This window comes from Elephas maximus, chromosome 13 (assembly GCF_024166365.1).
Source record: "Elephas maximus indicus isolate mEleMax1 chromosome 13, mEleMax1 primary haplotype, whole genome shotgun sequence".
NCBI classification, from domain to species: Eukaryota; Metazoa; Chordata; class Mammalia; order Proboscidea; family Elephantidae; genus Elephas; species Elephas maximus.
Genome location: NC_064831.1, coordinates 104,898,880 through 104,911,453, shown reverse-complemented (window position 1 = coordinate 104,911,453; position 12,574 = coordinate 104,898,880). Strand labels below are relative to the sequence as shown.

The window sequence follows — 12,574 nt, the reverse complement described above, 5'->3', positions numbered from 1 at the left end:
TTCCTGTAAAGGAAAAGAAGAAAAACCCAGTTTTGGGTTTTTTTTTTTTTTTTTTTAAGCTTCCCTTAAAGGAAAAGATTCCTGTAAATTAAAGGGTGGGGGAGAATTGTCTGGAATGTATTCAATATCCTTTAGATTTCAGCACTGCTTCTCCCAGCACAGGGCTTTGAGGATATCTAATCAGTGTCCCTCAGTAGGTGGCTCTAGGACAGGGCAGGACAGGAAGCGCAGTGACACTGCCCTGGCAATCTCCCTCTTTGAAATAATTGGGGAAATAATGAGTTTGACGGCTTCTCTTTTAGACAAATTTCACAAGAAGATAAAAATTGGGAGACCAACATTCAGGAGCTGCAAAAGAAGGTACTGTGTGCTCTCTTCTCTGGGATTTCTGACTTAGCTCCTAGAGAAGAGGGTGATCCCTTTTCTTTACCCACAGGAAGTTACAACTGAAAGTTATTTTCCTCTTTATTCCTGTAGTTGTACACAAGACATAGCTTATTTTCTTGAGTTAATGGGGAGAAATGTTTTCCATACATGGTAGGGCCATTTTGTTAGGAAATCAAGAAGTTAAATGGTTATGCTCTAAGATACTCTCAGGCAAATATTCAAGACACTATAGGAAACATGAGATGTGATTGTCAATCAGTCTTCCCATGACCCAGGAGAGTTGTGTCCTGGTGGGTAACATGTTCTCTGGGGGTTTCTCTCACATGCAGTTGGCTTGCCTCGCTAGATTGGGTTGTTTGGGCCATGAATGAGAGAGCAGACTGTGTACCTCTCTGTGCCCCAGGAGGAACAGGCCTGGGAAGATGTAGGAGGGAGAAGCAACTAAGAATTTTACCGTAATAACCCAGATAGTCAAAAGGAGCAAACTTGACCAACACCCAGAAGAAAAAGTAAGCATAACTTGGGTCACCTCCACTTACATCAGCTAAATGGTGCTGGAACATTCTTTGACCTGCCTGACCCTACATTTCCAGTCTTTGAAATGGCAATGGTTACAATGCTTTCTACGGTTGCTGCGACAGCAAAGAACACTTGTAGTGTGCCCCCTCAAACCTGGGACCCTCATTCCTCTCCTTGGAACACTTCCATTTTTTCTCTGCCATGCCCCCTTCCCTCCTAATTCTCCATCCCAGAATAATCTAACAAATCAGCCTTCCTTGGAGGCAGGAGGGGAATTGAGTGGGACTTGGCTGAACTACAAGCCCTTGCCGTGGCAGAGGAGGGAGGACAGATGCTCAGGGCATGGCCACCATGTGCACAACAGAGGGGTGGCCTCATAGCTTGTGCACAGGGGACAAGATGCTGCAGCTGGAGCTGCCATGACTAGAAGGAGGTATGAGTTTGTGTTTCTGGTGGCTGCAACTTTATCTCATTGACCAGAGAAACCAAGAAATGATGTAGATACATAAACAGATAAGTGTATTTGCTGGCGCAACTGTGTTAACGAAGATCCAGCACAGTTGCCATTTACATAGGGGACCTTGAGTTGGGTGGGGCCCACTGGGGCCTTGCCCCAGTCCCAGCCCCACACAGCCTTGGCCTGTGGAGACTCCCATAGGAGACGGGGCCTTGATGCTGTCCCACCCCTGTGATTCAGGCCCATTGGAAGGAGGTTCAGTGACTCCAAGGTAAATAAAGAGACTGCAGGGGACTGTTTGTCTCCTGCACCATCCCTGTCCCCTGAATGACTTTGTCAGATTCCACATGTGTCATCAGTTCAGGGCAGTGCCTCTCCCTGTGTCCTTGGGAGCTTTACATGTTATAACATGGTAAGACCCTTTTACAGGAACCACATGCGCTGTTATGAAAACAAGCTAGCCTTGTCACCAACATGAGTGTTGTTTGTGCAATAGGAAGAGGGTAGTCAAACTCAAGTATATGACATGGCAAACCCAAACCAAGCCCAACGCTGTCAGGTCAATTCTGACTCCTGGAGATTCCACAGGGTTTCCAAGGCTGTAAATCTTTATGGAAGAAGACTGCCATGTGTCTTTCCCATGGACCTGCTGGTGGTTTTGAACCGCTGACCTTTAGGTTAGCAGTTGAATGCTTTAACCACTGTGCCACCAGGGCTCATATGACACACACCGACATGGAACGTAGATGTAGGGATGGCTGAGCCACTGCAGATTGCTTGTCAGATCCAATAGCTTTCTTAACATCTCTCCCCATGACTGGGTGGGGGCACGGGCTGGAAAAGCCATTTAGTCAGGTGTTTTATAAAGAGATCACACTGCATCTAAATTTATTGAGTGTGTGTGTGTTTTCTTAGAGTTTGAATGCTCTAATCCTGAATCTATTCATTTTTCATTTTAACATGTTTCCTTATTATCTTATTTCAAGTTCAAGGTTTTATATCTTTTATCATCAGGAGGTATGTGTAGTGATTCAAGTCATGTAGGATGACTGCAGGAATCAGAGGCTGTCCCGAGTAAATGAGCTGCTTTTCTCTCACAGCACAGAATATCAGACAGGACTCTGCTCGCCAAGTGCTTGACAGTGTTGGGAGTGGTTATCTTCATGTTCTTTCTGAATTCATTTGTCCCTGGCATTCATCTTGATCTTGGTGAGTCTGTTTTTTGTTTGCAATTCATACCATAGTCAGGAAGGGGACTTTGCCTGCTAGCAGCTGTGCTGGCCAGGAGGCCAGTGAGGGCTGAGCAAGGGTGGAGGCCTTTGATAGAAGGGGGAAACCTCTGCACTGTTTCATGAGAGAGACACAGAGATAGACAGAGACAGGGAGGCCAAGAGAGAAATAGAGATGGAGAAAGAGAGTCAGAGAGAGACAGAGAAAGAAAGAAAGATGAGGAGAGAGACAGAGAGAGAAAGAGAGATTGAGAAAGACAGAGACAGGGAGTCAGAGCCAGAGAGACAGAGAAAGAGACAGGGAAACAGAGAGAAAGATGGAGAGAGAGCAGTAGAGAGACAGAGACAGGGAGACAGAGAGAGTGACACACACTCAGTGTGTGGGTCCCCAGCCCCAAAGGATTTAGCTGTAGAAGGGGTATACAGTAGTTATTATCACCTGCTGGATCTTTTTTAACCGTTCCCTGAGAATCACCCACAGAAGAGCCAGGAAGTAACTTCGGCAAGGTTAGTTCTTCAACCTGCAACTGGACATGAGAGCTAAATGAGACCCTGGTTGTGAAAGGGCTTGAGCACTGCCCAGACACCTGCAAGAGCCCACTCTCCCTCCACCTCACGTGAGGTTTTATCTTCTCCACTCTCCACCCCTAGCCCTGTGCTGAGGTAGGAGAGCCAAGCACAGGCCTGTCCCCAGTTTCTTCCTTCCAGACCATGGCCTCTGCCTCTTTAAGATTCTGCCACAGCCACACTGAGCTCGCCATATATCTTACTAACTCCGGCATCCTTCATATTTTCCACTCTCCAGAATTTTTTCTTATTCACAGTTCTCTCTATTGGTGTCATTATTTAAAACAAAACAAAACAAAACAAAACAAAACAAAACAAAACAAAACAAAACAAAACAAAACAAAACAAAACAAAACAAAATGTACTTCCAACTTCCAAAACACGTTTCACATGAAAGTATGAATTCATGTGAAAGATAAATTTGAGGTGGCGTCAAGGGCTGTTTCTTTAACCAAAGCTTTACTTGTAGTTTTCCTTGAAAAGTGAGCTCTGGATATCCATAATGGTGGCACAACAGGAACAATGTAAACAATGTCACTGAATTGTAAATATGGAAGTTGTGGAGGTGAATGTTTTGGTGTGTATATTTTCACTACAATAAAAAAAAGTGAGTTTTGCTAAGATATTTAAAATAACTTCTAATAAAAATTTTATTTCCTGCAATATTTGAAGAGTATAACTTCTGTGGAAAGCAAAGTCTCTGAACTTATAGAGCAGATGGATAAGGAAGGCAAGCTGCAGTTATTGACACTGCTTCGTTGCTTCTCTGGCTTCTTGGCTACATTAGAAATCTGTAGATTCTAAGTTAGGATCTGCCTATTCTAGTAGAAAGTGACATTTCTAGAGTTCTCACTCATAGCACATGATGTGTATACTCTTGACTGGGTGTTCAGCCTTATGTCTTGTGTTCATGACCTCTCAGAATTTATTTCTCTAAACAATCTCAAAATCCCATTTGTCAGGCTGCAGCATCTGGTTCTGAGCTTTTTGGTGGTTTTTCTACACGACTGATCGGTGTAGAATCACAGTGAAGTAATGAAGAATGCAAAAGCTAATGCCAAAAATATAGCAGATTTTAATTGTATTTGGTGAATGACATCTAGAAATTATTGTTGCAGTGTGATTAATTTTTAATCACACTCCAGACATAATACACTATTAACATTATAAACCTTTAGTCGCTTTAAGAAAGCTGCTGGTCACCACTGGTTATTAAACAAGTAAAATAAGCCTGACGTTTTGTTTACAGAGGGATTCCATTTGAGAATACTTTTGGGTGTTCACAGATTATTTTGTTCCTTTTTTTTAAAAATTTTATTTGAGATTCCACTTTAAATGTAAATACTTTAAAAACTAAAAATATGTGGAAATTTGCATTTGTCGGTACTCTTTGTATTGAGAACAACAATTTTTTAGATTTGAAGTCAGATCTCTAACAGTATGGAATTAAAGATGTTGATTATTGTGAAACTTTTAATATTAGTATGAGAATTTTTTTTTTTACTAAGGTATTACATCTCTTTATGTGGTTGTTTCATCTGTGATTGGGGAACTTACTTCTTGCTTTTAATTTTTGCTTTGTTTTCAATTAGGGTTTGCGTGCAGGTGATTTTTTGGGGATCCTGGAATACAGAATACATATACTTGCTGATTCACCCTGATATGGGGAAGAGTTAGGCTGACTTGGAAAAAAGTTGGGTTAACATATATTTAATGGAGTCTAATTTCCTTAAAGTTACAGTAACTCTTCTGATGGAAACAGGGACAAAATAGATGCAAATTCTTCCCAGGGCTTTCATCAGTAGAGAATGGGATTGTCTATCAATAGGGAAAGTTCTGTTTTGAATCTGACTGCTGCATAAGGTAGCATAATACAATGTGATGTCATCTAACACAAAGCGATATCATCTAACACAAGGTCACATCACCTAACACAAGGCAATGCCATTTAACACAAGATGTCATCTAACACGATCTGATTTCATCTAACACAAGATGATGTCATCTAACACAGTGCAGTGTCATCTAATGCAAAGTGATGTCATGATCTAACACATGATGTCCTATAACACAACATGACATCATCTAACACAATGTGATGTCACTTAACACAAGATCACATCATATGACATTCCTTCCTTTAAGAATCATAACCCAAAACACAGCATTGACTCTTCGTTTGTCCCTTTAATTTTTTTTTTTTTCGGAAGCAGTGTTGACTTTTCCTTTTGGCGTAAGTTTTGTGAATTTTAACACATGTGCAGACTCATGCAGCTGCTAACATAGTCAGAACACAGAAAGTTCCATCTCATACCAACCCCCCCCGCCCTGTGGTTTCTTCATCTCCTCCCTTGAGTCCTGGCAACCACTGATCTGTTCTCCATTGCCATATTATGTAACCTTTTGAGATTGGCTTCTTTCACACAGCACAATGCCTTTCAAATTCATCCGAGTTGTTGCTTTTATCAGTCGTTCATTCTTTTTTGTAGTGGGCACTAGTCTGTGGTATGGATATACCATGGTTTGCTTATCCATTCACCCACTGAAGGACATCTGTGTTGTTTCCACTTTGGGATGATTATGAATAGCGCTGCTCTAAATGCTTATGTACAGGGTTTTGTGTGAAGGTAAGTATTCATCTCCCTTGGGTAATTACTGAGGATTGGGATTGCTGGGTCACATGGTGAATATATGTTTCATTTTATAAGAAGTGTCACATTGTTTTCCAGAGTGGCTGTACCACTTTGCATTCCCACCATCTGTGTATAGGGGTTCCATTGACTCCACATCCCCACCAGCATTTGGTATAACTAGACTCCCTCCCCTGGAGTTCCATATCACCTGATATAGACCTTAAATACAGAGTTTATGTTTTATTTTAATTATGTGTTGATTTCTCTGTCCCCTGACATCCTCCCACGTTTTGGGCTCAAAGGCATGGTTCATGTCTTCTACATTTTTCTTTCTTTTCTTTCCTTGTGGAGATGCCTGACACATTAGTAGATACAAGATACAGGTTTATATGTTGCATGAACAAACTTCAAATTCATTCTCATAGATTCAAACCTACTTATGTTGAGAATTTAATATTTGGCTGACTCAGCCTGGTTCCTACAGAGACTAAAGCCTGAGGCAAAGGCTTGTGTGTGAGCTTTTTATTGGGGCAGGTGACCCCAGGGAGAACAGAGGAGTGGGGAAGTAGAGTGGTGGAAAGGGGCAGGTAAGAGAGGGCTGTGTCATCTTGATGTCCCCATGTGGGAGACTGGTTACTCGACCCTCTCAGTTTGTCTGAGAGGAAATGTGAAATGTGTGTTGGGACCATCTGTGGGGTTGAGTGGGAGAAAGGAGAGCACTTATGCACAGGTTTTTACACTCCATTGGTCAGGGTTTCTTCTCAGGTGAGGCAGCGATACAGCAGTGTTAGCAGAGAAGCCCTAGCTTGGACGCGAGTGTCATATCCCACAAAACACAGTCATGTCACTCCTATATGAAGTGGTGGCACCCATGCAGAGTTGGTCACCGAGGCAAGGCTTGGTTGAGAGATCTGAAGGACTGTGTTGTGCAAGAGGTGACACTTAAGGAAGTGAGTGAGGACCATGGTCACAATCACGATCATCTGGTAAAAAAATAGTCCCCCAACATGCAAGGGTCATTACCTACAGTACACATTGGAAAGAACTCCAGATTGGTCTGACTGTTAAACACAGGTTAACAGCCCTTAGTCTGAAACCCTTGGTGCCTGATATATTTTGAAATTCAGCAAGTTTTGTTTGTGTTTTAGAGAGACAACTCAGTGCATATACTGAGATGGTCAAGGGGCTCTGACCCTAAGAGTGTCAGGAGTGGCACCCTGTCAGGAAAACATCAATATTTCTGCAGGGAAACCTGAGTATTTACAAAAGATGGCATAAATAAAGACCACAAATAGCCTCATTTTAGCCTAAGCCAGGTTTGGCATAAGACATAAAAATTTTGCTTTTCAAAATTTTTAAGATTTTTGGAATTGTGAGAAGAATTCATGACTATGAGAAGAATTTGTAAGGAAAACTCTAAAATGCTATCTTCGGTCTTAACATTTACAACTTTGATTACTAATTTTCTAGATCACTTTCTTCAGTAATTATTTCAGAACAGGCCCCTACATTCTCTCACAATCACTATGCTCTGATTAGACTTCTGTTCTGGAATTTTTTTCTCTAATTATTTCCCTGATTATGATTTCCAAATTGCTGGCCTTCCCAGTGTCCCTGTGGTTGAGCAATTTTATTGTTGTCTTTGTGAAAGTATTTTTAGTTACCAAAATGCAATCTCCTCAATCTGTCACAAGCAAAATAGGACATTATTGAAATGATAATGGTCCAGGCAGATTCCCAGGGGCGATGGGCCTCTTAGCTTCACCATCGTCTTGTCTTTTCTCTGTTCATAGCAGAATAATGGCTGCCCCATTTACTTCCCAGTTTATAGGATCTCAATATCAGTCACATAAAGAGAGAAAAGGCTACTTTGAATCCCAAATTTCCACGTAAAGGGCCTGATGAGCCCAGGTTGGGTAGGCGTTCTTTCTTAACCCAGAAAAACATGGCCAAGAGGGCAGGGACACCTGGTAAATTTGGCCTGGGGTGGGCAGAGGCATAGTTCTCAGAGAAAGAGGACAGACATTCCCCAAACCTCCTAATGTATGTTCTCTAGTGAATAGTATAAAAAATAGTATAGTTTATATTAATTAATCATTCATTCATTCATTGGTTTATACATTTATACAACAAATGCAGGCAGTAGTCTAGGGGCTGGGAATAGCATGGTGAACATGAAAACCAAGCCACTGCTCTCAGTGATCTTACGTTCTAGAGGCGGATGGATCCGCATTTATTCTGCACAGGGAGTCACATTGTGTGCAGCAAGGACCAAACAGCTAATTAAGGCACGAAGATCTTCAGAGCTCTCAGAACCAGATACAGAGTTGAGGCAAGGGTACTTGTATTATAAAGCCAGATATTAAATTTTTCATAATAAAGGTCCAGATGGAATGTCATTGGTATTAAAATGAAAGAGAAGTATAAGGAGGGGAGAGGAGGAAGAGGAGGAGGAGGAAGAGATGATGACATCCAATTGAAAAGGCAATGGAATGCCTCTTGGAGGACATTTGACATGGACTTTGACAAAAGGATAGGATTGCAAAACTTGGGGATGTGATTAAAAACCATTTCGTTCAGAGAGAAAGGGCTGAGCACATACAAGGAAGCAAGTGAACCTTGCAGAATTTCCAACAAACAATGGCAATTGGCCCTCAGTGACCTCTGGTGTATGCCACTGGTGGTAGATGGTGGTGCCTCAGGGAATAGGTCAGGTCTGGGCCTCGGCCTCAGGGCCTCAACAGTGTCATTCTACTGAGTTCAGACATTCATAAAGTCCACAAGAAAAACACCTGTTCTTTTAATGGAGAGACTTTCTGAGAGAATTTGACTGCCTTGTCTTCTAGCCCACATGGTAGCTAAACATAAACTTAAGACTGGTGATGTGAGAAGTTAAATTATAACAAGGATGCAATATATTAATATAAAATAAGTTGTCACTGTGGCAGGGGCAGTATATTTGGATCCTGGGGTCAGTCAAAGGATTTGGATGTTCAGTGGCATCATGCTGAGAGCCTGTGAGTGACAGATGAGGAGGCAAGTCTCCTTAAACCACATCATCACCCAGTCATGCAAGGCTGAGATGATTCTAGTTCCAGGCATGTCTCCTCTAAGGATCTTCCCAGCACTACATCCTGTCTCAGGAAGGTGTCTTCTTGTTATGGTCTCAGGGAAGATTTAATGGAGGTGGCAGTGCTCACTTGCCTTGGAAGGATGGTTTGCACTCAGGCACAATGAGATGGAGAAGACGGTGAATAAAGGCCCAGGGATTGAAAAGTGCAGGAAACCTCATTTTTGAATGAAACAAAAAGGCTAATGAAAGAAATCCACAAAAGAAATTAGAAAAAAACTCACATAGAAATAAAGTGTAAGAGTCCCTGGGTGGCACAAATAGTTAAGTGTTTGACTACTAGCTGAAGGGTTGGTAGTTTGAACCCATTCAGAGGTGCCTTGGGAGACAAGCCTGAGATCTACCTCTAAAAGGTCACAGCCTTGAAAACCCTATGGAGCACAGTTCTACACTTACATACATGCGAGTGCCATGGGTCAGAATTGACTCAACTGCAATGACCATATTTTATGCAAATAGCGCATGCCTTCTATGTGTTTTTTGCCAACCATGCCCTCCTCCCTGAAGGTATTTTTATAAGTGTGCTATGCTAATTTTTTTTTACAGCAACATGTACAAAAATTGGCATAGGGGCACTTGTGAAAATACCTCATGGGCAGAGGGTGTAGTTGGCAAACAAATGCAGAGGGCACATGTTATTTGCATAAAAATACAGTAATAACAGCAACATAAATAAAGTGTATAAAGGCAATTACATACAATTTGTGTTGACCTGAAAATATTTAAATATTTAGATGGCTTCCTCCTAATTTTCGTCAAGTATTTTTCTTAAATGAACATAAATTTCCACGTGATTACTTCAGAATGATGATAAATATAATGTAAATGGATTTGGGATTTTTAAGAACCAGATAGAATAATTAGATTATTTTCCTTGTCAATCTCACCCTGGGTAACCTTGCACATTCCCAAGAACATTGAAGAAATCATGAGAGAGACTGGTTCAGTTTTTTACTTTTAAATTTATTTATTAATAAATAATATTGTATTGTGTTTTCAGTGAAAGCTTACACAGCAAATTAGGTTCTAATTTGACAATTTCTACATAAATTGTTCAGTGACATTAGTTACATTTTTCACAATGTGTCAGCATTCCTTTAATTTTGCTCTAGTTGTTCCATTTCCAGTACTCTAGTTTCTCTGACCCCTTATCTCCTCATCTTTACTTTTGAGTAATTGTTGACTTTTTGGTCTCATACAAATGGTTTTTTAATGGAGCACTGTACTCACACAGGAGCTCTGGTGGCACAGTGATTAAGGGCTTGGCTGCTAACCAAAAGGCTGGCAGTTTAAACCTACCAGCTGCTCCTTGGAAACCCTATGGGGCAGTTCTACTCTAATCGCTATGTATCGGACCTGATGGCAATGGCTTTTTTTTTTTTTTTTGGTACTCACAGTTAATATCCTTTATTTTGTGTGTCGGTCTGTTGTTTCTCTAAAAGACGATGTCAGGGAATAGCTTTGGTTCAAGGTTTAAAGAGGAACTCAGGGTGATAGTCTTAAAGAATCCTCCTCTAGTCTCAACTAGTCCAGTAAGTCTGGACTTTTTAAGAATTTGAGTACTGTTCCATGTTTTACCCCCATCCTATCAGTGTCCATCTATTGTGGCCCTGATCAGAACTGTTGGTAGTGATAGCTGGGTACCATCAAGATCTTCTGGAATCAGGATAGATGAGGCCGTGTCATGTGTAGCTATTAGCCCTGTAGACTAGTTTCTCCTCTGAGACTTTGGTTCTTTCTCTTTTGCTTCTGAGGAGTAGAGACCAGTAGTTGTATCTTAGATGGCTGCTCACAAGCTTTGAACACCCCTGATGTTACTCACCTCACTAGGATGCAGAACATGAACTTTGTGAACTACTTTATTCCAATTGACTGAGTTGTCCAATGAGACTAAGGTCCTAAGCCTTCAAACCCAGAAGACCAATCTCCCAAGGTGTTTGATTATGTCTGAGAAGTATTTGTAACTGTGTTCTCTATGATTATATATGCATGCATACATATATACTTCTGTCTGTACACACATATGTACTCACTGTATCTAAAAAAAAATACTCATACACATATGCCTATACATATACATATGTGACCATACACTTGTTTTTTGGTTGTTGTTGTTGCAAAATTATATATGTCATATTCTTTAGCACAAACATCCTTTCTCTTGTGTACTTCTTCGTGAGATTGTTTATTTTGATCAAGCTGTGCTCATTATACCCACACACTCGGTGCTACTTTTCTGATCACCAAAAATAACGAGTATCTACGGTTTAGAGAGTGATTTCTCCTCTCCAATAGCCATCCCTGGCAACCACCAGATGAACTTTGATCTCTGTATATATAATCTATTCTTGTCTTTTTATGGAAATCTTGGTTGCATAGTGGTTAAATGCTATGGCTGCTAACCAAAATGTTGGCAGTTTGAATCTACCAGATGCTCCTTGGAAACCCATGGAGCAGTTCTACTCTGTCCAATAAGGTCGCTATCAGTCAGAATCGACTTGACGGCAACGGGTTTGGTTTTTTTGGTTTTTGTCTTTTTATGAAAGTGTGATCATACAATATTTGTCTTTATGTGATTGACTTATTTCAGCACTGTGTCCTCCAGATCCATCCATGTTATAATGTTTTGCAGAGTCATCATTGTTCTTAATGGTTGCATAGTATTCCATTGTAGGTATGTATCATGTTTTGCTCATGCATTCATCTGTTGATAGGAACTTACATTGTTTCTATTTTTTTTTTTTGGTATTGTGAATAATGCTGCGAAGAACATAGGTATGGATATATCTGTCCATGTCTGCAGGGTGTACACCTAGGAGTGGGATATCTGGGTAGTAAGGTATTCCTATTTCCAATTTTTTTGAGGAAGCACCATACTCTTTTCTATAGTGGTTGTATCATTTTACAGCATGAACAACAATACATAAGGGTTCCAGTCTCTTCGCATCCTTATCAACATTTGCTGTTATGTTTTTTTTTTTGAATCAGTGCCAATTTAGTCAGGGTGAGATCCTATCTCTTAGTTTTGATTTGCATTTCTCTAATGGCTTGCAGAAGACATTGGTACAGTGGTTAAAGCGCTCAGCTGCTAACCAAAATGTTGGTGTTTGAACTTTTCTGCAGGAGAAAGATGTGGCAGTCTGCTTCCATAAAGATTTACAGCCTTGGAAACCCTATGGAGCAGTTCTACTCTGTCCTATAGGGTCGCTATGGGTCAGAATTGACTCAATGGCAGTGGGCGTTTGTTTTTTTTTGTTTAATGGCTTATGACCTTGAGCATATTTTCATGTGTTTGTTGGCTGCTTGAATGTCCTCTTTGGTGAAGTGTCTGTTCATGTCCTTTGCCCATTTTTTTATTGGGTTGTTTGTCTTTTTGTTGTTGAGTTGTTGATGTTTTCTGTGTATTTTAGAGATTAGACCCTTACTGGATACGTTGTGTCTGAAGATTTTTTTCCCAGACTGTAGGTTGTCTTTTTACTCATTCGATAAAGTCTTTTGATGAACATAAGTATTTAATTTTTATGAGGTCCCAATTATCTAGTTTGTCTTCTGCTATTTGTGCATTTGTAGTTATGTTTGTTAGCCTGTTTAAAAAATTAGGTCCCATATTTTTCTCCCAGTGTGTTCTTCCAGGAATTTTATAGTTTTGGGT

The 12,574-nt window shown here is 40.7% G+C and overlaps 1 protein-coding gene across 1 annotated transcript in view; it reads left to right on the top strand.

The window, feature by feature from the left end:
• Nucleotides 1-12,574, top strand: part of OCA2 (OCA2 melanosomal transmembrane protein) — a 454,916-nt gene that overhangs the window by 165,092 nt on the left and 277,250 nt on the right. The window contains exons 18-19 of the mRNA XM_049905844.1: nt 303-360; nt 2,464-2,572. Of these exons, the coding sequence (XP_049761801.1) occupies nt 303-360; nt 2,464-2,572 (167 nt within the window). The remainder of the gene's footprint in view (nt 1-302; nt 361-2,463; nt 2,573-12,574) is intronic.